At 53.1% G+C, this 24491-nt stretch overlaps 1 protein-coding gene across 1 annotated transcript in view; it reads right to left on the minus strand.

Moving 5' to 3' along the window:
* Positions 1–1946: 1946 nt before the first annotated feature.
* Positions 1947–24491, minus strand: part of Ass1 (argininosuccinate synthase 1) — a 50657-nt gene continuing 28112 nt past the window's right edge. The window contains exons 11-16 of the mRNA XM_052725000.1: positions 22438–22522; positions 21800–21864; positions 13876–14007; positions 8199–8355; positions 3611–3676; positions 1947–2235 (exon numbers count right to left, since the gene is read on the minus strand). Coding sequence (XP_052580960.1) covers positions 2190–2235; positions 3611–3676; positions 8199–8355; positions 13876–14007; positions 21800–21864; positions 22438–22522 — 551 coding nt within the window. The 3' untranslated portion in view covers positions 1947–2189. The remainder of the gene's footprint in view (positions 2236–3610; positions 3677–8198; positions 8356–13875; positions 14008–21799; positions 21865–22437; positions 22523–24491) is intronic.

A 24491-nucleotide genomic window follows, 5' to 3' on the forward strand; every position in this document is an offset into this window, starting at 1 on the left:
GGAGTGAGCCAGGCTCTGGTCTACACAAACATCAGAGATGCTGGAGTGAGCCAGGCTCTTGGTCAATGGCTGAGTAGCCTTTGGAAAGTCATTTTCTCTTGCCTTGTAGTTGCCTCCTTTGCGGAGCAGAGATGAGAGCATTGAGCTCATGATGTCCCATGGTAATGCAGTGAGGTCATGTTGACTGGCTTGCCTGTCTTCTGAGTAACTGAGCACCTGGCTTGCAGGCATGCACCACCACACCTAGGGGGTGGAGGTGCGGGTGGGGTGGGGTGGGGGTGGGTGGGGTGGGGTGGGGCTTTGCAAAAGTGATACGTCATGGCGATGGGATCACTCATTATTAACATGGGCATTTACAATCAAAGAAGTGGACCAAGGCGGCACTGTGGAGATTCCCAAGGTCCAGAACCAGGCTGGGCTCAGAGCAGCTGATGTTTGAGTCTTCCCAGTGAAGATGCTTCGGGGCTGATGAGAGGGCTCAGTGGGCAAAGGTGCCTGCTGACAAGCCGGACAAGCTGAGTTTGATCGACTCCTGCAAGCTGCCTTCTGACGTCCACGTGTGCGCTGCCGCATGAGTGCATCCCCCATAATAAATAAATGTAAACTTAAAAACGACAAAACAAAACAAAAACCTCCCTTTCCAGGTGAGGAGACACAGGGGTGACTAATAATCCGGAATAAGTTTCAGCAGCTTACTTAGACGATGTACCGGCAGCCCAATGTGTGCTGGCATGGTGGGCAGGCTGCCAGGCTTTTTACCTGGGCTCTGGGCATTCGAACTCAGAGCCTCACTTACATGCCAGGCACTTTATGCACTGAGCCATTTCCCCAGGCCCTCTCTCCCTGCTTTTCCCGGCACCCAGAGTACTAAGTACTACGGTGACTTGTCTTTACTTCTGACCAGGTGTACAGGCTAACTCCTGGGCTAAGATTCAGCCCAGGGGTCTAGCCACTTTGGGATGTGATTTGTGGGCTCTAGAGAATCATGCAGTCTGGGTGCCACAAAGGCCCTTTAAATTCTGCACATTCCTCTCTTTCTAGGCTTCTCTGAAGCCACTCAGCTGTGCTGGGGACTTTTGATGTGGTGTCACTATATACAGGAGTTTCAAGCAGAAGAGGTGGCAACATGTCCTCAAATACATCAACTAAAGTAAAAGTGACGGAACCTCAGGTGGCTTGGATGCCGCCTGCCCCAGGAGGGTACTGGATACTGACTGCCTGCCCCAGGAGGGTACTGGGTACTGACTATCTGCCCCAGGAGGGTACTGGGTACCGACTGTCTGCCTCAGGAGGGTACTGGGTACTGACTGTCTGCCTCAGGAGGGTACTGGGTACTGTCTGCCTGCCCCAGGAGGGTACTGGGTGCTGTCTGCCTGCCCCAGGAAGGTACCGGGTGCTGTCTGCCTGCCCCAGGAGGGTACTGGGTACTGACTGTCTGCCTCAGGAGGGTACTGGGTACTGACTGTCTGCCTCAGGAGGGTACTGGGTACTGTCTGCCTGCCCCAGGAGGGTACTCTGTGTCCTTTTTTGTTTTTGCTGGAGGAGAGAGGGGATCCATCCCCATTCCTGGTGATAAGCAAGTTCTCTGGCAATGGTGAACTTCCACCACACTTAGAAAATACAAAAGTTGGGGGTGTGTGGAGAAATGTCTCAGTGGTTAAGAGCGTAAGAGTGCTTACTGCTTTTGCAAAGGACCAAGTTGGGTTCTCAGCATGCATGTCTGATGGCCCACAATGTCCTGGGGATTCAATGCTTCAGAGATCTGTGGGCACCTGCACTCATGTGCACCCCACTCCCAGCGTGTGCATGTGAGTGCATGTGAGTGTGTGTGCACATGTAGGTATATGTACATATATACCTATACACACTCATATATGGCACGAAACATTGAAGGAAGCACAAAGGCTGGCCTAGGCTGGGCACGCACACACACAGGCAGAGACAAATAAAGACTAATGTAACTTCTTTAATTGTCATTTTAGCTCTCTGCAGCTGCCCCCACCTCCCCTTCCCTTCGATGACCGCTTTGGTAGGCTACAGGGGACTAGGGAACAAAGCCTGGGGCGGGGGGCACAGCAGCCCAGTCAGGTGGTGGGAGAACACGCCACAATTACAAATTCATCACAACAATTAACGCTGAAGCCTGGGAGAGCTGCAGAGCGGGGAGGCTCGCTCCTCTTTGTCAGGGTCTATTTGCCGGTGACCTTGCTCTGAAGGCGATGGTATTCCTTCAGCCTGTAAACCAGATGGAAAACAAAGAAAAAATGTAATTTCACAATAACAACATGCGCGCTGTTCAATTAATTCAGGCAGGATGGGGGCGGTGGGGGCAGCTGCTTGTTAAGATGTGTGTGAAGTTGTCTTTTTCTTCGGTCTCCTCTCCTGCGCTAGCCTCCCCTGGCTCCTCCAATCAGGATAATGTAATTAATTTATCAGGGGGGGAGAACATTGTTTGTCATTGTTGAAGATAAAGCATTTAACAGGCAATAGGAGAAATGAAGAGGCCATTATGTTCTGGGCCATTTCAAAAGGTTTATGGGGTTATAAACCACAGACGGAGCAGGAGGCAGAAGGTGAGGGGCCTGGGAGGTCTGGCTGCAGAGAGGTCTCTGCAGACCCGGGGTGGCTCCAGGGAACCCAAGGCATGCTGCCAGAGCAAGGAGAGGCCACCTCTGTCTTCCTGGCACAGCCTCATGAATCACGAGCTAGCAATGGAAAACCTAGAGTTGGTCTTCTCAACTGACTCTGTGTGACTCCAGTCAAGTTACTTAACCGTTCTGGGCCTGTGTCTGGGGAACTTCCAAATTCTCTGTTAAACTTCCAAATTAAGATAAACTAGGGGCTGGCAAGATGATTCAGTGGGTAAAGGTGCTTGCTGCCAAGCCTGGAACTCCTAGGGCCCACATGGTGGAGGGAAGGTGAGAACTGACCCTTGAAAGTGTTCTCTGACTTCCATATACAAAAGCATACACATAAATACAACAAAAATTTCAAGAATTAAAGTAAACTAGAGAAGGGCCCAGGAGCAGCTGTAATGATGACCTTGCTTGTGTCTTTGAGCACCCCAGTCCTGGGCAGAGGGCAAGCTGCTGGGCACTGCTGTATACCAGCATCTTGAGCTGTGAGCCTGATTCCCATCGGCTGCTATGGGAACTTCACTGCACCCTGAGGCAGGGACACTTCACACTCCCTTGATGAACCTGGATCGGGAAGGGGTCTGTGCCCAGGTCCAAGTAACTTCAGGTATTGGATATGACTCCCAGGCCTCAGTGACTTGCTGCCTTGACGTCCAGCTAGGGGACAGTGTCGTAAAGATTCTTTTGCCCTTCAGGCCATTTCCCCATCTGGTCTGTCCAGTCTAGGAGCTCAGTGTTCTTGTGGCTGGAGGCATTAGGGCAATTGTTAGAGGCCAGGGCAGAATCAGGGAGTCAAATACCCAGGCCCCTCACATCCTGTTGGCTACCAGGCCCTGCTGAGCATGGAGCTGGCTGGGTGGGGGAGCTACAGGCAGATGGACAGGAACATGGCGTGTGAAGGGTCAACATCACATCAGACCCTGCTGCCCATAGCTGGAGACCTCTGATGAGCAGCTCGGCCCAGAGTCTCTCACCTGAGCGAGTTGATGTTGATGAAGCCAGTAGCATCGATGGGCTCGTAATCACCCTGTACGTTCATGCTGCAAGGAAAGACAGAGCTTAGCAGCGCCCGGCCACTCCCCGCCAAGTCCCTTCTCTACTCAGCTAATTCTGGGAGCTCTGTACCGGGTCAGGTGTCATGCTGGCAGCTGATGGCCAGGTAGCACCCAGAAGCCTCTACCCTGAGTGCAAAGAAGCGCCAGGTTGAGCCCCAGCTTGGCTAACTCTGGCCCTGTGAATTCCTCTTGCCATCGGTGAAGTGAGGTCCTCCACAGAGCCAGGGCCTGAAACGGACTATAACATCCAATGTTCACAAACTGGAGCAGATGAGGGGCTTTCTGGAGCTGAGGGAGGCTGGGAGGCATTCACAGCATGGAGTCCCACAGGGTCACCTTCACCCTGGTTTGTCGAACCATGCAGACTTTACAGAACCATCCTGACACCCAGACACCCATGGTCGGACAGCATCTGTCACCTGCTTTGGACTCAGGCACAGCTGCCCACCCTCTACGGTTTCCACCACAGCAGCCATCCTCTCTGGCGGCCATCCAGGTTTGGTGACTGTGCCTGCCAGCCATCTCAGAGGGCGCAGGGAAGCACACAGGTTCCTGGGGCTGAATATGCACCTTGGGAATGTAAACACCAGTGGCTGTCATCATTGTCAAGGGTTCACATGAAGTCATGGAGCTGGAACATGGCAAGCACTTGCTGTGACTGACATCCCACTCATTCATTCATTCATTCATTCATTCATTCATTCATTCATTCATTCATTCAGGCATTTATTAAGCACTCTTGGATCAGTTGGACCAGGACAGAGAAAGCAAGAATAAGACAAGAATATCACATATGCCAGGCAGTGGTGGCGCACGCCTTTAAATCCCAGCACTCAGGAGACAGAGGTAGGCGGATCTCTGTGAGTTCGAGGCCAGCCTACAGAGCGAGTTCCAGGACAACCAGGGCTACATAGGAAAACCCTGTCTTGAAAAACAACAAACAAACAAACCAACATCAACAAAGGAGTGTCACATGCTGCAGGTACAACCATTGCTGTCACCCAGCACCTGGGTAAGTTCGGTTTTGGGGGCCCTGCAGTCCCAGCCACCCTTAATGTCCATGTCACTCTTAATCAGGCCCTTGTCCTTAGTCTGGCACAGTACCAGCCTCACAACAAAGCAATCTCAAGGTTCTTGGGGACAAGGAGGTGGCCTATCCCCTCAGGAGCTCTCTCCAAAGAGCTAAGCCTGGAAAGCAGGTGAGAAGTACTTGCCACCATGGGACTGAGGCCATACCTCTGGTTCTCTGGAACGCTTCCCCCTGCCCCCTGTTTTTAGTGGCCCAGGGAATGAACCCAAGGCTTTGCACATTCAAGGAAAGTTTTATACCACTGAGCCACACCTCCAACTCAACTGTGGACCTTTTCTAAGAACAAATGGGAGCCAGGAATGGTGGCACTCACCTATGACCCTAGCACCAGGGTTGAGAGGTAAAAGCTAGCCTAGGTTAACATACATAGCAAAACCCTGTCTCTCCACCTTCATCTCCCCCTAAAAAACAAACGGAATCTCTGTACATGTCCCACGGGGGCCTTGAGTTTTGACCTTGCTGTTTTTCTGGTCCTGAAGTCACTCTAGGCTCTGCCCTCCATGACCTCTCTCTTGTTTTCCCCCCTTCTTCTCCAGAGTTCCCTTTGGGGTTTGGGTCCAGATGACACCAGGAGCAGCTACCTGTGACCAGTGCCGGGGGAGAGGATGCCAGGCTTGCACTGGGCTTCCTTCATTATGCCTATATAGTCAGCAACAGCTAGTCCAGAGCAGGGCACCAACCTGTGCACTTATATCAACAAACCTTGCTTACCTGGGTGCATTTGAGGGTGCTGGGAACACACAGGCTGAACATCACTTGCTCTCTACCTGCCGTCAAGCAGGCTCTGGAAACCCTCACCTCTGAGCAAAGCCCTCCCTTTAGAAGCACTCCTGTACTCAGATGTGGGAGCAGCCTGGTCGCTGAGCCCTTTCCTCACCTGGGCCATAGGGTCTCCCTTTCCTTCACCTCCATGTCTCCCAAGCCAAAACAAACCCTTTACATCACAATCCAGCACTTTGGAGGTAGGGGCTGAAGGACAGGAGTTCAAGGTCATCCTCTTACACCGAATCTGCGGAGAGTCCGGGCTACATGAGACCTCATCTCAAAAACAAACAAAAACAACAAAACCCTCCCCCATGCCTGTTTCCAAGACAAGCTGGACAAACAGCCCCAGGAGTCCTGCAGAGAGGGCCCCATCAAGGACAGACCTGCCCCATGAGGCTGTCTGCTGCCCAGAGTCCCGAGCAGTGCTTATTTGGGAATGGAAAACCTCTTTTTCAAATAGTGCTTTGGTGTGGGGGGGTGGGGTGTGGAAACAGAGTTTACAATGATTTTTTTACCGCCTCTGACGGTCTGCAGAAAAACCTCTGTGCTTTTATTTTTGCTCACTCGAGTGGCTCTGACCTGCTCTATAATTACATTACTTTCTACCTACTGCGCCCGGCATTTCCAGCTCGGCTGCCTCTCACAGCTTTCCTCGCTGGTCCCTGTGACGCTGTCACTCAAGGGCTTTCAAGTCAGCGATGTAGAAATCAAAAAGAAAAGGGAAATGGTCGGAGACACAGTGAGAATAACTGCTTCTGCTTTTCTCTTTTCCCCCCTTTCTCTTTTCACTTTATTCATTTAGTCTCCCTGAGTGAGACCGTAAGGTTTAATGAAGGGTTGGGCAGATTATTAGAGGCTGTTCATTTGGAGGGGGAGGGGAGAGAGAGCCAGAGAGAGAAAGAGAGAAGATAATTTGACATTTACCCCGACTGATCTAAACTGATTCGGTTATATTTATGGCTTATAAAGTGTTTGGAAAGACTGAAGTGGGAGAAGAAACTCAGCCTGGCCGAGGGGGGGAGGAGGGAAATAATATTGACCGTCAAACAAAACTCGTCCTTTAATTCCAAGTGGTCCCCGGGAGGGCGGGCGGGCAGGCCTTGGCTGAGCAGCTGGGGCTCTGGTCCCCCTCAGGTCGCTCTGCCTTTTCCTGTGGGTTTGTCCCCATCCATAGCCTGGCCAAGGGATGCCTGGGGGGGTGGGGGGTGGCTGGGCTTCCCAGAGCACACTACCCTCAGTCACAAGGAAACCTGTGTCTCCCTTGTCTCCCAAGTCAAAACAAATTCTAGGCATGGATATGGAGGATGATTAGAAGGCGTCAGCTCAGCTAGCTCCCTGTCTGTCACAGTCACCCTGTGCTTGGTCCTCCCAGAAGGAAGCTCCTCGAGGCTCCATCTCAGTTCCCTGCTCATCTCCTTCTGCCCTAGGTGGCCTCTTCTGTCCACAACCTCAGAGAAGAACAGGTTTGAGACCCTCCATTCTGCCCTCACTGTCCAAAAGCAGACAAGATGGTTCTCCTGGGCTATCTTGAGAAGACTCACACTCAAGGTACATCTGAGCCTCCTCAGCACTTACTCCCTTACAGCTGGGGTGTGGATTAGTGGCAGAGCACTTGTCTAGTGAGTGTGAAGCCTTGGGTTCTATTGGCACCACTGAGGGAAAATGCAGCCTCCTCCCCACTCACGCCCCCTCATCCCCAGGGTATTTCTGCACCCTGACATCCCCCTCCTCATCCAGCGCAACTCCTCAAGAGGGGTTGACTCAATCTGCTTTTTTGAGATCAACCCAGTCCAGCCTGCCAGCATTTCTCATGGGCACCCTTGTGACCACCCCTCACAGTGTCCACCCTCAGTGTGCAGGCCACGAAAACCCATTCTTCAGAGCAGACCCAAGGACCTAGAGATCTGCCCTTCTCCTTATTGTCTGGCTCAGTCTCACAGCCTGGCTTCTTAGTTTCCTCTCTCCCAGGTGTCCTTGTGAGTCTGAATTCTTCAAAGCCCTTCCTGGGCCTGGGCTCAGAACCAGAGGTGCTGCCCCTGGAATCCACCAAACCCTCCAGGCAAACTCCTGTCAAGGAAGCTGCTCTACAGCCTAACTTTTATACCCAGTCAGACTATCTTCTTCTTTTCCAATTCTGAAATTTTTCCTAATTCCACATTTTAGCCTGCCTGGCTTCCTTTTTCTTTCTTTCTTTCTTTCTTTCTTTCTTTCTTTCTTTCTTTCTTTCTTTCTTTCTTTCTTTTCTTTTCTTTTCTTTTCTTTTTTTTTTGAGACAGTCTCATGTGTCCCAGGATGATTTTATTATGCATTAGAAAATGACATTGAACTTCTGATCCTCCTGCCTCTACCTCCTGAGTGCTAGGATGATGTGCACCACCACACCTAGTTTGTGCAGTGCTGGGGCTGAAATCCAGGACTTCACGTATGCAGGCAGGCACTCTACCAATTGAGCCACAACCCTAGCTCACAGCTACCATTTGATTGACACCTCTCTCCCCAAATGGCCTGCTGTAGGGTCCCTGGTGTTACAGATATGTGTCCATTGTAACCATCTCCCTGGTCCCCCACATAGAGCTTGACATGAAATCAACCAAAATGTGCTGGGAAAGCTGCCCAGACAAGACCAGACGGGCTGAGGCACCAGGAACCTACCTCACCAGCTCTTCATTGTACAGTGAGAGGGGAGACTCCCGGCCCAGGATGTACACCTGGCCCTTGAAGACAGACACCTGCACCTTCCCTTCCACCCGCTCCTGGGACTTGGCGATGCAGTGGCGGACAAATTCACACTCAGGGCTGTGCCAGAAACCTGTGGGGGGAAACAACGGTGTTGTGGAGGGCTCCTGCTGGGCCTCAGGCCAGGGCAGGGAGGATGGGGGTACAGGAGGAGAACCCTAGGCCTTACCCTGTGGTGGCTTGGGGCTTGGGTCTGCCTTACTCACCTGTGAGCACTGGCATGTGTCATTGCTAATTAATTGAGGAACCCACTCTTGTGTCCCCATCCCATAATCTTGCAAGGGATATGTAGGTCAAGAGGTGACGTCCTTGTCCCCCAAAGGCAATCACTGCATAAGGGTCAGGAGGAGGAGGAATACCCCTAATTCATGCACAGACATGCACAGGAGTCACAGAAAGACCCTGGTCCTGACCCATGAGGGCTCCATTTTGCTGAGGAAGATAGGGGTCCTCAGACAGGGCTCAGAGGCACATGCCATGGGGCTAAGCAAAGAGGGTATCCAGGACTGTCACCCTGGTTTGTGGGCAGACAGGCCATGGGGCTCTGTGGTCTTCAGCTCTTTCCCTTCTGCAAAGGGGGACTAACACAGCTGTACTGAAGGTGCAGCCCTGCACCCAACAAGCATGGTTCTGTGACACTGCTTTGGTGGTGTCCTGGCCAGGCCCCTGGACTGTTCTCTCTGTTCTGTGAATACCATCAAACGTACATCAAGTAGGTCCACAGACAACCTTGCAGTCCAGGGACAACAACTCAGAGACCCTGTATTCCCACAGAAGAGGAGGAGGCTCAAGAGAGCAACCAGTTTGCCCAAGCTGACAGGGTGAGTGGGACCTGGATTTGGCTAGGGGGTGCTGCCTGTTTCCTGGATGATCTGCTGCAAGCTGCAGGAAAATGTAATGGAATCCAGCTACTATCACAAAAGCTACTACTTGGAAAGGTCAAGGACTGTTCTGAAGGTCAAGTCATGGCTTAAGAAGTCTTGGTGATATTTTAGCTTTATGTATATTAGCCGATTCCTGCAACGATTTCCTTGTATGCTGTGTTTGCTTCCAAGAACTCTTAACAGTGTATTTTACCTGAAATACCTATCAAGCATCCAAGGCCAAACAATCTCCCGAATTAAGACAAATTAAGCTCAGACCCTCCTTTCTTACTCAGCCTTAGTGGTATTTATACTAATATTATAGATATTAACCGATTTCAGCTCTCAGTTGACCTCCTCCTTTACCACTCCCCTTTTGGGTTGTAAAAGAAAGCCTGGTGGTCACTGCCTGAGGAAAACTCTTGTCTGCCTTTATGACCCTGTAAGAATTCAAGCCTGGTGAACTTGCTTTAGCTAGAGCACTGCTGTTGCATGGGTATATAACTGTAAACCTCGGACTTAGGGAGGATTTTGACTGGAGAACTAGAAGAATGAGATGGAAGATGAGGAAGAGCCAGATGGGGAAGAACGAGATGAGAAAGACCAAGATGGGACAGAGCTAAGATGAGAGAATTAAGACAGAACTTAGAGGGGACAGCAGATAAATGTAGAGAGAAATCAGGCAAGAAAGGAGCTAGGCATGAGAACAGAACTGAGGCTGTGTAGATAGGATTTTATCCCCAGGAATAAAGTAGATGGACCAAGAGCTTGGTGTACTTAGATTCTTTTCCCACAGATTATTATTAGTAGTAGCGTCTCTTCTGGGCCCCTGGGAAGGAAACTCAAGAGGCAGGACCTCAAAAGTTTCCAAAAATGATCAGCGCTTTCCTCTCCGACTAGACCGTCTGCTATCTGCACAAGGTGTTGAGGGGACCTAAGAAGTACACTGCCTCCCTGCAGAGCCCACTGTCCCTGGATAGCCTTCCCTTTAGGAGAGAGCAGGGGCCCAGGACCAAGGGACAGCAGGTGGCCGGCCCTAGTCAGGGTTGGGGGAGGGGCAGGCTAAGCACAAGGTTTTTGAAAGAGCCAGGAAGGTGAGCCCACCTGGGCAGCTGTGGGGCCAGATGGCCTGCGATCTCCTACCCTGATAAGACGGTAGGTCAGCAGGGCCCAGATACTGTTAGAGGCCTAGATGGGGCACCACAGGGAAGAAGTAGGCTCAGAGTGTGTGTGTGTGTGTGTGTGTGTGTGTGTGTGTGTGTGTGTGTGCAACGTTCTGGCTTGCAGAGGTTGGGGAGAGCCAGGCAGGGAGATAAGGGTTTAGATCTTTAGCCTCCACCATCTGGCTGTGTTAGTTCACAATCCACTTCTACCCTGACACAGGGCACACCTCCTCAGGACTGCTCTTCAGGGATATGTGGATTCAGTGAGAAATTAACTCTGCTGTTTTGACACTATGACCTCTGACGCCCCTCCCTATATACAGGGAGACAGGTCCAGAGAAGAAAAGGACCTGTCCAAAGTCACATAGCAGGATCCTGGAGATTCCAGCTCTGATGGAGTACTTCTAAACCAGGGGCTTTAAAGACACATTGGCTTCTTTGGGAGAGGACATCCCCCCCCCCCCCCCCATCTCTGCATCCTGCCTGCTGTCTGCTTTTCTCAATTGGGATAATTAGCCTATTATGCTTCAAGACTGGAGGCAGGTGGAGATGGAGCTGTAGATAGGAGGGGGCAGAGAGCAGTGTAGGAGCCACTGGCCCTGGCTTTATCTTGTGATCTGTGTCTATAGCCCACAGGGGTCTTTGGCTCAAGTTTCTTGTCCCAGTGGACCCAGCCTGAAATGGGCCAGTGGGCCTGGTCCCATGGTGCAAGGGAGATCCTGCATGTCCAGGCCTGTGATGGACAGTGGGAGGGGCTTGGGGCTGAGCTGCAGAGGGCTCCCCTCTCCTAGGCCCAGGATACAGGGTCTTTTCTGATGGGGACAAGTATCTGTTAAAGTTGTACACTATACCCATTTTCATGTTGAGGACAGGCGAGGGGGTCCCACTTCTGCTAGGTGAGCTATGGCTACCAAATAAGATGCTCCACCAGAACCCCTCGGGGTCCTGAAGACGGATCTGGAAGAAGAACGTATGCCGAAGCCCATGTAGCCAGTAAGGAAATCTGCAAATGGAGAGGATAGAAGGAGACAGCCAGGCAGACCCAGGCACACAGAGACAGGGGGACAGTGGTCCTGGAACCCTGTGAATCCAGGAGCAGGCCTTCCTGTCTGCCCCAGCCCTCCCCGTTTGTGCCCTAAGGCCACAGAAAGCAAAGTGTCAGACCATGAACCAGGAGTGACCAGTGTGTGTGTTTGGGGGGCGGGGGGAGCGGAGATTCCAGCATGTCTTAGGCCTGGCACCTTTGAAATTTACAGGAGGGGAAACTGAGGTTCAGAGACTAAGACCATAAGCAAAGCCTCCCAGCTCCCACACTAGAAATCACGCCAGGCCGTAGTTACGTAGCACTTGCTGGCACATAACTTGTTCCAGACGCACAGTGCATCCATGCCCTTGGCCCTTGGACTGGCCATTCCTACTCTTCAGATAAGAGAGCCGAGGAGCACCAAGGGTGAATGACAGCATCCAGCTAAGCTGGATCTACGGCATGTCTCCTTCCAGCAAGGGACCAATCAAGCAGGACTCTGGACTGCCAGAGGGCTGGCTTTGACCTCTGTGGACACCTGGACATCACAGGACTCAGGCAGAGTTAATATTAGCAGTAACGACCTGGTCTAAGCCTTGCTCCCCTCTCCACTCCAAGGTTTTGTTTCCTTTGAAAGCTCCTAATCGCTCAGCCTCATTTTGGGATTTACAGGGCTCATTGCTGGCTGACAGAGCAGGGCCTCAGCCCAGGCACGTTGCCTACAGTAAGGCCTCCTGTGCATGTCACAGCACCCAGCACTGAATCATTTCTTGCTAGCAGTTTCCCAGGTCCTATGGGCGTGACCCTGAACCTGGCTTTTGAAAGCCTGCCTGTCTGAGGTTCAACCACTGTAAATTATCAGCCATAAAACCTTTGATTAAGTATCTTTGTCTGCCTGGGCCTCAGTTTCCCCACCTCTGTGCAGCCAAGGTTAGGGAATACTCATCAGGTGCCTAGCCCAGTGCCAGCAGAACGGCGACAGATGCTGACTCTGGGGGACCCCAGAAGCCCCCCCCCTCCCCGTCCTCTGCCTGGCCCAGCCCTCAGGGATACCTCCTGGGCACTCAGGCCAGGTGCTCTCAGTTCTCCCCCACACCCTGCCATGTCTTAATGTCAATCCCACTTTGTAACCAAAATCCACCTCTCAGCACTGAGATCCCGCCGAGCCAGTAGGGAACAATGATATTTAAACACCTGTCTGTACCTGGAGAGGGGGAGATTGGGCTTCAAAGCTGCTGAGAACAATGGTAGCAGAAGGAATGCCAGCCAATCGAGCTAGCTCACTCGCTCTCCTGAGACCCTGGGATGAATTCCAGCAGGCCTGGGAGAATGGGATGGGGACAGGCGTGGCCAGAGGGCTCAGCCAGGTGGCTGTGATGACTGACATACTCTATCCAGACATCCAGACCCTGGTCCTCGGAGCTGCCAAGGTTGGTTGTAGGCAGCAGCCTGTCTTCCAAGAGGCTGCCTGATAGGATCCCCCAAACTAGAGGGGTGCCAATGGTATAGACAAGATCAGAAAAGGTCTCCTAAATGTGAGTGTGTGTGTGCGTGTGTGCGTGTGTGTGTGTGTGTGTGTGTGTGTGTGTGTGTGCATTCGGGCTTGGGTTGTAAGTGTACAACGGCACACTCAGCCTGGTTTTGGTCTCACTGTGTGGCCCAGGCTTGCCTCAGACTTGCAGATCAGAGTGCTGGGATGGCAGGATTGAGTCACCATGCCCAGAACCACTGTCACTGTTAGAGCTGTGTGCACCTTCAGGTCTCAGCCCTGCCACCGCAGCTCAAATAGCTGTCACAGACCACAGGGACGTGAAGGCTCTGTTCCTTGGAACTATTTATGGATTTGAATTTCATATAATTTCTTTATGTTATGAAAGTTTTCCCCCCTTTCCAACCATTTAAAAGTTAAAAAAAAAAAAAAACTTAAAATGGTCCTTAGCTCACAAGTTGCAGAAAAATGGCAGCGGGCTAAGGCAGACAGGGACTGCAGCTCAGGACCCTCGGTTCCCACGATGAAGATTGTCTGGAAGACGTGACCACCCATGCTGGGCACTCATGTCACCCACTGCTTATCCCACATTGGAGGTTAGTAAGGAGCATCTCCTATGGACAGACTAACAGGGCGCCCCGACCCTCTTGCTTCCTTATCTGTAAAATGAGCTGCAGACTACCTGGGAGACTTGTGGGAACATTGCGAGTTGTCCATGCATCCAGCCAATACCTGGTACCTGTTGGATTCAGGCTGGCTGGCTAACATTGGGAATGATGCCTAGTCTTTCTCTGACACTGTAACGGATACAGCGGAACACCTCTGGAGGCTGGCACGTCTCTCTTGGCACCCACGAAAAGGCCAGTCCCACTGTCCCTTCCTCTCCCTCACCATGGGTCCAACCTTGACCCCCTTCCACTTATACTTCTGAGTTCTGAAGGAGATGGTGGTGGGTGGGGCTAGAGGGAGGAAGGTGCGGTTGGTGGGAGAAAAGGCCTGAGTCCTCAGGGGAGGTGTGGGTGGGGCTCCGGGGATAGCTGTGACTCGTACGTACCCGTGTATACAAGCTCTGCGAATTTGAGGCCCAGGCCCTGCTTGATTTTGCGCACTTCCCGATCCATGGTGAAGGCCTCTATGTCTAAATGAGCGTGGTAAAGGATGGTCCCTGCTGGGGTCTCGTAGATACCTAGCCATTTTTCCAGGCAGGGGGAGAAAGAGAAAAAAAGAAAGAAACACATGAAACCCAAACTGTCAGCGAATGACAAAAAAAAAAAAAAATAATAATGACTCGTCTGACAGGAGACAAGCCGGTCGGACCCATTCACTCCCAGCTTGCTGCAAAATGTGTCTGTCATTATGTTCATGCTGGGGCCACGACAGTCCACTCTGCGGCTTGTGGAGAAAATGTCTAGATGCCCCCCTTTGAAGAGGCCCTCAGACGCAGGAAAATGACAGGGTTTCCGAGCAGCGCACCCCCTCCCCAATGCATGCCCACCGGCCTGCAGTTGAAAACCTGTAATTAAACCAACTACGGTGGAGCCCAGGGCCCCAAATATCCCTTCCTCCCTTCCACCGGGGAGTCAGGGGAGGGGGGGACTGCTGCGCGCACGCACACATGTGAACACGGAAGTACACACATGTCCTGGGCAGCTCTGTCTCTCCAGAGATTGTTGGGGTTGCTTAGGACTTGAGCGGTGGTTCCACTGTACAGATGGGGAAGCTGAGCCCCTGAAAATGGACTTGACGGAGAGGGAATGGAATCCAGGCCCCTGGATCCCTGACCCACTGGTGTGGCCTGCTGTCTTGTGGGTCAGCTGGCCACAGAGAACAACGCCCAGGCCAGGGGAAAGGAGGTTGCTCAAGTCCCCTCCTGTCATCTCACCCAGCTGGCCTGTTGGCAAAACACCTGATGGTCTCCACAGTGACAGGGTGGCCCCAGCTGAGCGGTGAACCAGAAGTTCCCCTCAGCAGCACCATGCTCTCTACCTGAGGCACGGAGTCCCCAGGAGGCACGGCTGTACCTGTTCGGGTGCCTGGCCCTATCCTGGTGTGGCCTTGGACAAAACCTGTGTGCACTGTCCCGACGGAGGAGGGCAGCAGCAGTGCCATCCCCGTGAACTGGGTCCAAAAGCTCCCTTTCTCTTCGCCACGTGATGCTGAAGAGGCAGCTTTCTAGCTGTCCTGGCACCTCGCCACGCCACCATCTTTCCACACTGAGACTTTGTGCACACCTGTGCACCAGCACCGTTCACCACTGTTCACAAAAGCCCAAAGTTGAAGTGACTCAGGCTGTCTCCTGCGTGGCCTGTGTGACCCAGCCACAGTGCCAGGCTAGCCAGTCTCCATGCTCTACCAAGCACTGAGGAGGCTGAGGAAGGGGGAACACGAATTCAAGTCTAGCCTGGGCTCGGTTATGAGACGTACTTCACAGACAACCACCAGAGCTGGCCCGAGGTACAATGTTTGCCTAACATGCCTGAGGCCCTGATCCTGGCTCCACCCCAGCCCCGCAGAAACTGGTGTAATAGAACAAGACTGTAATCCAAACACTTGGGAGGTTGAGACAGGAGGATCAGAAGTTCAAGGTCATCCTCAGCTACAGAGCAAATCCAAGGCTAGCCTGGGATACAGGCGATCCAATCTCAAGACAAATGAAGACTGCCAAATGGAAGAGGCCTGTTCTACAAGGCCAAATCCTGCATACCTCCATTTTCAGATGTGTAAATAGCAGGTGGCTGCTGGGGGGCAGGATGCATAGAGGCACAAGGGACAAGTATTTAAAGGGGACGGCGTTTCAGTTTGGGAAGATGAAAAAGTTCTCTGAAAGTAAGGTGGTGATGTACTTGTGCCAATGTCACACCAGGCTGCACACCTACAGTTAAAGTGGGATGTTTGAGCTGGGTGTGGCACACGCCTTTAATCCTAGCACCCAGGAGGCAGAGGCAGGCGGATCTCTGTGAGTTTCAAGCCAGCCAAGGCTATATAGAGAGACTTCTCTCTCTCTCTCTCTCTCTCTCTCTCTCTCTCTCTCTCTCTTTTGGTTTTTAGAGACAGGGTTTCTCCATGTAGTTTTGGTGCCTGTCCTGGATCTCGCTCTGAAGACCAGGCTAGCCTCAAACTCACAGAGATCAGCCTGGCTCTGTCTCCCGAGTGCTGGGATTAAAGCCGTGTGCCACCACTGCCTGGCGAGACTCTGTCTTAAACAAACAAACAAAAAGATAGTCATGTTGTCTTTATTTTTACAATAGTTTAAAAATGCTACACACACACACACACACACACACACACACACACACACACACACACACACACACACACACACACTCCTATCTCATCTTACTGGTGAGACTGCCATCCTAGGCAATCTCCTCCACCTTTCTGAATCTACCTATAACCCCACTCCCCCCCACACCCTCTGATGTCCTCACATTTGTGCACAAGACCCCGGCCTCGTCATTGCCATAGCAAAGTCCAGATCGGCAGAGAGGCAGCTGGAGGCAGTGACAGGCAGGGTGACCGGGAAAAGCCGCTGCGGACAGCCTGAGATCAGGGAACCCAAGACCCAGCAGGGAAGAGCAGGTCCTGGCGGCACATGCCTGCAATTCCAGCACCAGAGGTAGAGGCAGGTGGTGGAGGCTGTTAGTTCAAGACCTGCCTGGGCTACAGAGGACAACAGTGTCTAAAAACAGCAACTAGTGAACGGTAACAAGAGAGAAAACCAACAAGCAGGTGGTAGGCGCTTGCCTGGCATTCACCCTGGGTTCCGTTCTCAGTACTGCAACCCCCTCCCCAACAATTCTGGTAACTTTTTGAGCTGGATGTGCTGTTCCACACCTGTAATCCCAGCACTCGGGAGGCTTGGAGGTAGAAGCCAGAAGATCAGGAGTTCAAGGCCAGCCCGGTTACCTGAGATTCTGTCTCAAAAAACCAAAACCAAACAAAACGCAACAACACAATGCTCAGTGAAGAGGTTGAAGTCACTCCTTGGGGCAGGGTGACCCCACCTACCAGAGTCTTTGGATGGTCCCAAGTCACCAGGAAAGGCCCAGTGGCCCAGCAAGCTGTTTAGAAAGACAGATTCAGGAAGTACCTGACTCCAAATGGCCGGGATAAAATAAGGTCAAGGCAGCTTCTGTCATCCTGGGAACACCAACAACATGAGAAAGCGATTCCCATGGCCTGTGGTCACCTCTGGACACCGAGCAGGCGCTAACACTAAGGCAGCAGGGCCTTGTGGTGATCTGTTTTTGCATAGCTTGGAGAAGCCTGTCCTCACAGAGGCTATAGATAGTGGCGGTGGTAGCATCCCAGGCCTGAGGCCGCCACGTTTTCAGGTCCTAGGGACCCTCTCTGCGTTCCTCTTTCCCAAGGCACTGGGGACACAGCCAAGCTGTCTGTCCAGAGCTGGAGTTGGAACCAGAAGTCTTAGCCACTTAACGCTGCACCTTGGTCCCTCTCGGCATCCTCTGAGCCCCAGACAGGGAAAACGGGAAGTTGCTAAGTAACTGTGGTCTTACACACTACCTCTGACACACGTCCCAAGAGCAAGCCTCTAGATTCACAACCTGTCCTGGCACGTGGAGAGAAACACTCGGGTGTCTCTACAGCATCACCCGCAACAGTCGGGGGGTGGGGAGGAGAACACAGGCGGTGTCTAGGGAGCCACCAGTCACCCAAGGTGTGACAGGTACTGTCCAACTGCAGGTGTCCCCGGGAAAAGGAGGCCAGCAGCACCAGCGAGCGGCGGAAGGGTGGGCAGAAGCCATCTCCTCTAGAGCTCTGGGCACCAGCCTCCCGGTTGTCAGCCTGCAGCCGAAAGGTCACAGGCGTGTAGCAAGGTCCCAGTCAGGAGACGCCAGCACAATTAATACTCCTGATCCCACCATCTAGGTGGTCTTAAAGTTAATTGTGACTGATCAAAAGGCTTGGTTTTAACTCCCGTGTGTGTGTGCGTGTGTGTGTGTGTGTCCATGCGTTTTAAAGCTATCCCCTCTCTTGGCAGGGGTAGGGGGTACAGATGATTTCCGTATTTCTTCCGGAAAAAAAAAAAAGAAAGAAATCAGCGACAGAAACCTGATTCTAAAAGACTATGGATTTGGGGCTTTTGACAGTCGGCATACAAACCGCCGTGCAGAGAGCAGGAAATGACAGCTGAGCCAGCGCTGCTGTGGAATAGACAACAGACATCTTCAGGGTGACACGCACTGCAGCTCCAAGTGTCTATTTTCATCTCGCCGTGTTTACGGGGAGGACAGAGGTGTCAGCAGCCCTCCGCGGAGCAGCTTCAATCACACCCTAATTACCGCCAGGAAAGGGGGGTGGCTGGGGAGGCCAAGGAGCTGGAGTGGTGGGAGGCGGAGGAGAGTGGACCAAGAGGAAAAGGTGGGGCCCAACCACACACCTGCAGCAGCTCAAATTCTTGTCGGTTCCCAAGACTGCCGGTTGGCTTGGGCCGTGAAAGGTGGTAGAACTGAATAGACTCTACAAAATCTGCAGGAGTCAGGCTATGGGCTAGGGTGCTTGGACCAGAGGCTCTGGCATCCAGGGGAAGGGGTTTGGGGAGGTGGACAGGATAGAGGGACACAGAGGACAGATTGACTGGAGCCCCGGGGCTCCTTTCTTAGGTACCAGGGCCAAGGCTGGAGGTGGTTGCCATGGTGATGAGAGGCAAGTCAGGGTGGGAGTCTAAGCTATTCTCTAGGCTCTTGTGCCCAGGTGGCCCGTCCTGTGGATCAGATCAGGTCTCTGAGACTAGGCATCCCTGACCTGCTGGGCTGAGCCTCCTGCTTTACACCTCTCCCCTTGCTGTCCGTCTGTAATGTTCCACGTGAGCACAGCTCTGGGAGGGCTGGGCAGACGGGCAGGGAGGCTGGATAAAAGGTCAAGTGTGTTACTCTTGGAAATGAAGTTCAGGAGGCAAGTGGGAGAGAGAACGGGAAGAGAAAGACAGAAGGAAGGAAGTCTGCAAGAGAAGAAAGCTGACCAGGCCTGGTGTGGGGAACTGGGGGGGGGGGTGGGCAGTGAGGGGAGGAAAGGCTGGTGTCAGGAGGGGGGGGTGAGCAGCCATGAAGGGAAGGCGAGGCCAGGTGGGACAGGGTAGAAGAGAGGAGAGGGGCTTGAGAGCCAGGCAGCAGGAGGGACAGACACAACCAGGAGGCTGCTTCCCGGGCTCCCTCCTGCCTGCCTCCTCCTCCTTCTCCTCCCCACTGATTTCATTTACTTCACTTAATTAGCCCCCCTCCAGAGTTAAAAAGATAACGTGAATAGCCACAATACAGCGAAGCCACACCATCTGAGGCTCCCGTAGCCCTCAGTCCCTGACCCTGTGGTTCCCCACAAGGGCCTTCCAGCCGGGTCACCTAGACCCAGGGTGCTGATGCTGCCCAATTCCCTATGCTCCTGCCCCCTAAGAAAAAAATCAGACGATTAATGAATGTCAATTACCAGCTCTGTAAAATCAATACAAATGACATTCCCCCCCCCCCCCGCATACACCGAGATCCAGAAAACCCCAGCTCTGCCCTCAGCATAATCAACGATAAACAGCGTCTCTGTCACTGTACACCTAATAAACTCCTCAAGGGGAGTCCGTGGTACCCTCATTAATGGTCTGTTTTTGCTTTCTCACAGAGAAATGTTTGGAGTGCAGAAATAAAAACAGGATACCCTAAAATTACCAAGCATAAAAACTGGCAAGTGGGGACTCCCGGAGAGCTCTCCTAGGCTGGCCCTTCCTTTTGAAGGTCAGTGTTTCAGAGACAGAAAGCAACTTGCCTAAGCTTACACAGCAGTCCCCTCCCCAAGATAAAATCCTGTGCTTTTAAGGACAGCTACCCAGAGGTATACACACAATATCTAGGCAGAGTTGAGGACTGAGCTCCAGGCTTTTCTGTGGGTGTCAAGGAGCCACGTGGGGACACACTTAACTCCATGCCGTGACTCTTCTAGGGAATCTCAGTCAGGAGATGGTCTACCTCCAAGACTCAACACCCAAACCCATTTCACATGCGAGAAGTCAAGGCTCAGGAGGCTAAGCTGATTCTCAATGGAAACGGAATCAGGATCAGGACTCAGGCTCTCCAGAGACGCCCCCCCTCCCACCAGGCCATCTGCCCCCATCCCATCCTCTCTATCCTCTCTTCCCATCACACTTTCAACCAGCTGGGAGCTATGCTACGGCCAGCCTCCCTGAGTGCTGCACTCTAGGCCTTCATCATTACCTCCTTCCGCTCATTTTAGTTCCTCCACCCAGTAGGTAAAGGAGGCCAGTAACTATCCTGTTGGATGGATTGGCTGTACCCACCAGGAGCACTGACTTGTACCTGGAGTCAACAGGACGTTGCCACAACTAAGTAGTAGAGTACGATTTGTATCTGACACATCTGAGTCACACTGGGCCTTAGAGGGCCTAAGGCTGCCTTTGTGCTCCCTCAGAATTCCCCTGGGGATTGTAAGCCATTGATGAAACACCTCCACAGAACCTGTTCATACTATCATGGGTGGATTTGAACCTGGATCTGTCCATCTCCACAGCCCAGGCTCTTAGACCGCCACCCTATCCCTCCCTGGGCAGATGCCTGTCTGAGTCCTGCCTATAACTTGCAGTGAGCCCTTGCCCTTCAGGGCCTTGGTCTTGCCCATCTGTAAAACGAGGTGCTAGTTTCTCCCAAGGCCCCTTTAGCTGCCTTGGAGGAATGCCTTTGTGTGGCTCCCAAGGGCAGGTGGAGACAAAGGGCCATTTAATCAGATGTTAAATGGGTAAGAGACAAAGGTAGACTGGGAATGAAGAGACACTCATTAGCCTATTGTTCTTTACAAGGCCTTCTCAAGAGAGCTGCAGTTGTGCGGATTCTCACGGGTGATCAATCTCGGAAGAGGCAACTCCAGTGCTGCCCTCCCCATCAACTATCAGAGGCAGACCCAAGATATACTATGGGAAACTGAGGCCCAGAGATCACCAGGCTGGGTCCCGGGATCTTCACCTCCTCTAACAGCTGACATCTACCCATCAGCTCTCTTAGGACTCTCAATTTAAAAATGTCTCTAAGGACCAAGGCTGGGACTGAACCTTGGCCTGGTTATTTGGCTGTTAACCTTCTCCAATCAACCACGGAAGCAAAGTGATCTGAAGACCCTACCAGTGTGTCACTGATATTTAAATATTCAGGTGCCCGGTTCAGTCAGGGGCCCTAAGTGCCAAAATAATGAGAGTCCCCTAAAAACATTGCACATACACACACACACACGCACGCACGCACGCACGCACGCACGCACGCACGTGCACACACACACACACAGACCTGGAATGGAGATGCTCATGGATGGGGAAACTGAGGAGAAAGGGAGTACAGACAGTAAAATGGAGTCATGAAAGAACAGAGGCACCTGCCTGGGGACCAACCCCACATAAGCCTGGGATCAACTCTCCATCCCTCAGCCAAGAAGGGGATCTGATGGCCCCATGGTGGCAGCCTACACCAGCCAAAGTAGCAGGCATGCCACAGAAAAGTGTCTATCTGTCCCTGGCAAAAAGGCCTTGGAGACATGCCAGAAGTGGCCTGGCCTGTTCAGAGCTCCTGCGTGCAGCTCACAGCGCCCTCCCTGGCAGGAGTCCCACTCTGCTGCCTGCCTGGTGCTGGAGAAGTGCCTTAATGAGCACGAAATTGGCCCTGCATGGTCCGCCTCTTAACCTGGCTGGCCCGCCTGTGACACAAGACAGCCTGACCTCTAGGCCGACCTCTCTCCTAGACCCCTCCAGACTCTAGAGGCGACTCCTCTCACAGCGCCCTGGGGAGTCAGGGGCAAAGTCGGGGTATAAGAGAAAGGAGGAGAAGCCGCGGTGACGTGGGGTGAATGGTCACATCCACCTGGCACAGGTGTCTCTGGAGGTGTCAAAGCAGGCCCCAGTGGTGCTGAGGCCCCAGGGCGTGCTGAGGGGGGCGGGTGCTGAGGCCCCAGGGCGTGCTGAACACACTTACCCCGGGACTTCATTCCAATGAAGCGGTTCTCCACGATGTCGATGCGACCCACTCCGTGCTTGCCCCTGGGAAGGAACAGGTCACTTGGACTCAGGTGCTGCCACAAGGCTTGGGGACAGAGGCCACCCACTGGGCAGGTGGCTTTGGCTTGCCTGAAGAGCTACTTATGGGCATATTGTCTCTGTGCCAGGTCCCTATGACTCAGCGTAGAGAACACCTGAGCCAGAAAACAGGCCCAAACGGACAGGCAGGTAAACTAAGGCCCTGAATGAAAAGGGATCGTCTGGGTCATGCTGGGTGCCCCCTGCTTCACCTGTTACCTCTGATCTGGGACTTGCTTGGCCCCAGTCCTCTCTAAGACTCATCTTTCTTTGTGTCCTGATGCCAGCTCAGCCCAAGGCCTGGAGCCCCGGCTGGACCGACCGGAGGAGGTAGGTGGTAGCCTTGGAGCTTTTATCTTCGTGGGTTGTGGGTTTACATAAAGACTACCAGGACTCTCCTGCCAAACCAACATGGTCCAGGAGACTCCATGTCTACAGGGCCAAACCAGTTAGCCCTCCAGGTCATGAAGCTCAGGTGTGACCAGTGTTTGCTGGAGGTGGCAGTCCTTGGAGACCGGGCAGTCTGTGGACACTCACGCAACTTCATTCAGGTACATGAAGAGCTCCAAGGAAGTGCGGTGGGTAGTGCCATCTTTGATGTTGGTCACCTTCACAGGGACCCCTAAGGCAGAAAGAGAGAGTAGTGGGCCTCCAGGCTGGGGCTCAGCAGAGCAGCCTGTGCCCAGCCACCCCACCCTCTCCCTCCACCCATATCGCCTTAAATGGATGTGACAGATATGGAGTCCCAATGACTCCTTCAAAGCCCTGTGCTAGGGGGAGAGAAGGGGCGAGAAAGCCCCCCAGAATGAAAGGGAAAAATGCAATAAAAACGCTCGCCCCCTCCCTTCCATTCTCTCTGCCCCTTTAGCATTTAGGGGCTGTGAAATTGGAACCAGGCCCTGAACTAATTGAATTTCACGCTTGGCCATTGTCTTACCAGTAAGCACCTTCTGTCCCACCAGCTACCCGGGGGCCGCCTGGCCGAGGTGCAGCCAAACCCTTCGAGTACGCACAGGCGTGTGTGCATGCGCGTGCACACACACATGCATCTAAGCAGCACTCTGCCCCGCTTGCCAGGTGGACAGGGACCTCTCAGCCTCAGCCTTGCACCCCAGACCCTCAGAAAGCCACCTGATGGATGAGCGGGGGTGGTGCCCACTCCAGCAGACACCCATGAATTCTGAAATGTGTTGTCTGGGGTGGTAGGAGGGAGAGAGCCAAGGCTCAGCCAGGGAAGGGCCATGTCGAGGGGGGCGGTGGGGAGGGGGCAGTGGGTGGGTTTAGGGTTGACTTTGAATAGCAAGGGGCACTTTCTGGAGCGGTGTGAAATGGGTAATAAATGTATTAGGGGGCTAACAAGAGAGCCGTAACAGTGACAAAGAAAAGCTGTTCAAAGTTGGCGGCTAATCCCCCACCCATCTGCCTGGCTCATTACCATGTCGCCAGCCATCGGGTGCCAATCAGGGCTCAATAGCGTCTTTGGAGTCTTTATTAGCCGGGCGCCGTTTGGAGGGGCTCTGCTCAGGGCGCTGACAGCCTCACCATTCTTAACCCCCATTTCCAGGGGTTTTATAACTTGGTTGTAAATTGCTATTAAATGTAAGTCTGCCCAATAATGAACCTTAAGCCCCCTCGCCACCCCCTACCCCTCGCCTCTCTCTCTCTCTCCATCCCTGGCCCTATTATCACCCAACGCTGGGGCCTTGGATGGGGCCTGCCTGGGAGGAGAGGTTGACATTGTTGGTGCTGCCGCCGGAGAAAGCCTCTTAGCTTTTAAAATAGTTAATAATTAGATTAAAACTTCAAATAAATTAACTAGGGAGTGAATGAGGACTAGGAAGGGAGGGCGCCTCCCTCTTTCTCTCGATAGCCGATAGCCCTCTCTTCTTCAACTCCGCCTGGGGCTGCCCTGCTCCTCCAGGATGGGCTGTTGGAGGCTTGTGCCTGGGACCTTCTGTACCTCCCGCCCTCTGCTCTCCCAGCTCTCAGGGGTTGGAGGGCCCTGTGAGAGAAGCCTGCAGTGTGGTGTGGCACATCCTACCATCTGCTCAGAGCAGAGCTCCAGGGAGACCCCTTGCTCCCAACAGAAGGCTTAAGAGGGGACCCATGGCTGCCACTGTGTTTAGGGTTCCAAGCAAGGTCTCTTTGGTCCCTAGGTGGTGTGAGATTCAGGTTGACACAGCTGAAGAGGCACAAAGGAGGTACCCACGGGCAGGTCAGGCAGCTCCTTGGGAGAGGCGGAGGGGTGGTGAGCCAACCCATTATAGTACCACACCCTCACTCTATCTATAGTACCACACCCTCACTCTACCACACCGTAGGCTGGGTACCTGCAAACAGCCTTTCCACAGCCTGTTTTAGAGGCATGTATACCTCAGCCCCAGAAAGGTAATGTTCCACAAGGTCACAGCAGCCAGGGGACACCTGGAGCTGACCTCCAGCCTCTCTCCTCCCCCATCACCCTGTGCTCCAATTCTGAGGTACCTTGGAGAGAGTGTGAGCATCAGCCCGGGGGCCACTTTGTGCCTCGCTGGCTTCCCTGCCTGAGCTGTGTGGCCTCCTGCCTCCCCAACTCCTGCTGGGTACCATCT

This window comes from Peromyscus californicus, unplaced genomic scaffold (genome assembly GCF_007827085.1).
Source record: "Peromyscus californicus insignis strain IS unplaced genomic scaffold, ASM782708v3 Scaffold_7__1_contigs__length_154581171, whole genome shotgun sequence".
NCBI classification, from domain to species: domain Eukaryota; kingdom Metazoa; phylum Chordata; class Mammalia; order Rodentia; family Cricetidae; genus Peromyscus; species Peromyscus californicus.